This window comes from Triticum urartu, chromosome 5 (genome assembly GCF_003073215.2).
Source record: "Triticum urartu cultivar G1812 chromosome 5, Tu2.1, whole genome shotgun sequence".
Lineage (NCBI taxonomy): Eukaryota > Viridiplantae > Streptophyta > Magnoliopsida > Poales > Poaceae > Triticum > Triticum urartu.
In genome coordinates this window covers 646509231-646513210 of record NC_053026.1, presented here as the reverse complement: position 1 = coordinate 646513210, position 3980 = coordinate 646509231, and the positions used below count along the sequence as shown (strand labels likewise).

General features: G+C 55.3%; 1 protein-coding gene across 1 annotated transcript; it reads right to left on the bottom strand.

Annotated features, from left to right (window-relative positions):
* Positions 1–1438: 1438 nt before the first annotated feature.
* On the bottom strand, positions 1439–3688 carry LOC125506456 (probable L-gulonolactone oxidase 4). Its single transcript, XM_048671267.1, has 2 exons — positions 2953–3688; positions 1439–2592 (listed from the first exon to the last, which is right to left on the bottom strand). Exons 1-2 carry the CDS (start codon positions 3685–3687, stop codon positions 1498–1500), a joined length of 1830 nt encoding a protein of 609 aa, XP_048527224.1. The 5' UTR covers position 3688; the 3' UTR covers positions 1439–1497.
* Positions 3689–3980: the final 292 nt, after the last annotated feature.

Genomic DNA, 3980 nt, shown 5'->3' with positions numbered 1-3980 from the left:
CTTGAACGTCTTCCTCATGACCTTCCAATGCATGTCCAATGATTCTTGCTGATATTCATCAAATCCGATGTCAAAATTAAACAGATCATCACCAACATGCTCATCATTCCCGCTTGTACCATCTACATCTCCCTGTAAATTAATGCATTAAACCATTTATGTCAGTCAGTTATAATTTTAAAATGTACTGTAGTGATGTAAGTTTCAAAACTTACTTTGCTGGAGCTGTCATCATGAGATGCATCAACGTGCGATTTGTCACTTTCATCGTCCACAATATTCCTCACAAAGTCCCCGTCCACGTCCATCTGCGCGCATTGCAAAAAAAAATGTAAGCGCTCATATGGTTATTATGTCATTTCTTCTCTGATTTTATTAATAACATACCCGGAGTGCACTTTCAGCAAATGAATCATCTATATCCATATCATCATCATCATCGCCATGTCGCTGCATCATGCAAAAAAATATTAAATTTTCCATGCGGTCTATCATATTTACCCCCTCATATTTATTATTTTATCAACATTGATCACACTTACATTGCCACTATAAGATTCATCCAAACTCATGTAGTTCTCCTCACGAGGTTCATCCATATTCCGTGACGAGGTTTCGTTGTCCTTGCTGTAATCATCGCCATCATAATCTCCCTCCTCCTCTAACTATATATAGTTAAAAAAATTGTACGATGAATCAAACGCCGTGTAACATCATCCCTAAAACAACTATTTTATCAAGCACAACAATGTCTCAAACCAACCTCTTGCACGGCGGCGAGGATTTCAGCCGGATCCATTTCCTCCGATGACGAACGTGATGACGGCGTGACGTTGCTGGCCGGCGGAGGCAGGTGTCGACGGCGTGAGGACGATGGCTGGTCGTAGTAGGCGTAGTGCGTGGAGGGAGGCGGCGACGTAGATCGCGGGTGGGCGGCCATCTGGGCGACGGGAATGGAATGCGGCGGCGGGCACGCGCGCCGGCAGCGGTAAAGGCGCCGGGGCACGCGCGGCAGCCTGTTTGGGCCGCGACTCGGGCGACGGCGACTTCGTGCAGATGGGGGCCAACGTGGAGACGGCGTGGATGCGTTAGGGTTCAGGGTTTCGACGGCGGGCGTCGGCGGCTACCGTGTCTTTTTTTTCCTCCAACAACTGTCGACGCCAACGTCGAGACGTGAGGGCGTACGGCGACGGGTGCGGGTACGCGGGCGGGCGGGCGTACAGCGACGGGTGCGGCATACGCGGGCGGGCGTACGACGTCGCGCGCGACGTTTGGTGTCGGGTGGGTATTCCTATACCTAATGTGAAATTACCATACTACCCACTATACGTTTTAGGGGGGTTGTACCGAAGCACTCCCCATAAACCTATTTATGAACGAAAAAAATGCACTTAGATAACTATGTGGAAGAAAATAAAGTAAATTAAGACACCGCTTACAAAAGCATACTAATTCAACATTAGATCGCACCGCTTCTTGACCCATCCATGATCAGATTCATATTTCGTCGTTGTGGTCGCGGTGTGCGGTGGGTCGGAAGGAGCATACCCTTGCCTCCGTATACACCTTTCCAGGCCGACAGTAATAGCCTTGTTCTGGCGCGCAGTGCGAGTCGTGAGAGCATATGCAAAGCCCTTCGATGGCGCAACCCTTTTGGACTATGTTGGGGCTACCATCGATGCCGAGCACGTGGTCGCTCCACTCGCTAGAGAAGAGCCCGTCTGGGTCGTACCTCTCCTTCACTTTGAGGAACTCGCCGGCCTTTGCGTACTTGGCGATGGCGCCGTCAAAGGCGAAGTTGCGGTTCTTGCCCCATTGCGGGACTGCTCCATACTTGCGCAAAGCCATTTGTTCGAGCTCATCGATCACATCAGAGTGAGCACGCGGCCTGCCTTGGGTGTAGCTCCGGTAGTAGGTGAAGTCAAAGTTGACCGAGTCCTCCGTCTTGCCGAGGTAGGCGGAGGAGGCCCCAACGTAGCGGATGAGCACGCCCATCTTCGCGTCGAGGCTGCATAGGGCGCGCGGGTTGAGGTCGCGGAGTCGTTGCATGTCGGCGACCAACGTTGGGGCTTTGGAGAGCGTGACGCTGAAGCCAGTGTTGTAGAAGAAGAGGCTCCGGACGCGTGGGTCCCATGGGCATGAGGAGCGGAGCAGGTTGTCCTTGGCATCGATGCATGAGCCGGACGTCTGGATGCGGTGCTGGTACCCGACCACCGGGTATCCCGTGAAGGAGGAACCGTCGTTCGTGAAGCCATACGCCTGCATGGGGAATGATGCAGGCAGCACCCCCGCGGCTAGGCACCGTGCCATGTCGTTGCTTTCCTCCACATGCTCCTCCGCGACTCTTGCGATGATGAGCCCCAGCATCGGGAAGGAGCGGAAGCCGAGGTAGTCGTTGAGGCCATCGCCGGGCGACGAGACATCGACACGGTCATCCTCGCGGTAGATGACCTTCCCCTGGCGTGGCAGCCATGTCATGTCGCCGAACTCGTGCAGATGGCCCCACACGGCCACCTGCGCTGCCAAGTCCGAGTCGTCGCGCTCCAAGAACGTGACGGACCGCTTGAACATCGGTTGCAACTGCAGAGTAACCTGAGCAAGCATGACACACAACACACATAAGGATGGGATTACCCTGTCTAGTGACATTTGTTTTATTGGAGCATTACACACACATAAGATTTGTGTACATCGAAACGATATATACAAAAATTCACCGGTGTGTGTATGTATGTATGTAGTATGTATGTATGTGTGTATGTATGTATGTATGTATGTATGTATGTATGTATGTATGTATGTATGTATGGATGGATGGATGGATGGATGGATGTAGCAAGTCAGACAAGCTTTCGTAGGCAAGCAAAGTGACACAAGACTCGCTTCAGCACATTGGCATGCATGCGCATTGGCAACTACTACACGTACGTGTAGGACTAGCCACGTACGTACCTGGGAGACGACGCCAAGGACGCCGAGCGAGACCTTGGCCGCGTCCAGGTCCGGGTGGTCGGCGCCGAGCTCCCTGACCACCGCGAACCCCTGGCTCGCCGGCGCCGGCGTCACGATCCTCATCCCGACCACGTACTCGTGCACGGCGCTGCCCTTCCCCCAGAGCGAGCTCCCGTGCGCGCCCGTGGCCAGCAGGCCCCCGATGCTGACGCCGTACCAGTAGGGCGAGTGCGGCAGCGCGAGCCCCGCGGCGGCGGCGGCGCGGATCAGGTCGCGGAGCACCATGCCGCCCTCCACGGTTATCAGCCCTGTGGCGGCGTCGACGCTGACCGTCCGGTTGAGCCGCGCCGTGCTGATGATGGTGCCCTTGCGGCCGCCCGGGCAGGCCAGCTTGGGGAAGCTGTGGGAGTGCCTAGGGACCGCCTTCACCTTGCGCTTGGTCGCCGCCGCGGCCGCCACGGCGGCCACCAGCTCGGCCTCGGTGCGCGGGAACGCGGCGTCGGCGGCGCGGCAGGCGGTGCGGTCCGGGAAGGAGCCGTAGACGTTGGCGAGGGTGCAGGCGGACGTGCCGCGGGCGCAGGTCACCGCGTCCGGCGGAGGGCTGGAGCCGGCGCGGTGGCTCAGGAGGAGGCTCAGGGCCAGGAGGAGAGCCGCCGGAAGCAACGAGGACGACCTGCTAGCTTCCATCGATCTACCACGCTGGAATGCGAGGGAAGGAGTAGCTCCTACTAGCATACGCAAGGCCTTGCTTGGGTAGACGTTAGTCAGTGAGCTAATACATGGCCACGTACGATCGATATGATATATCCACATTAATTGTGCAAGTTAGTTCGCCCTCATTCAACAAGTTAGTTCACTATAATTACTCTGTTTTAGAAGACCGAGAATGGTGAAGAGGAATTTCAGTTAGCTGGTTTAGGGCATTTCTAACCAGTTAGAGGAGTAAAAATTGGGTTGCCTGTCGGATCCGGTGCAACAGCTCGTTGGCTCCGTGTTGCCGGTCATAAAGTGTGACGACTGCCGGCGGC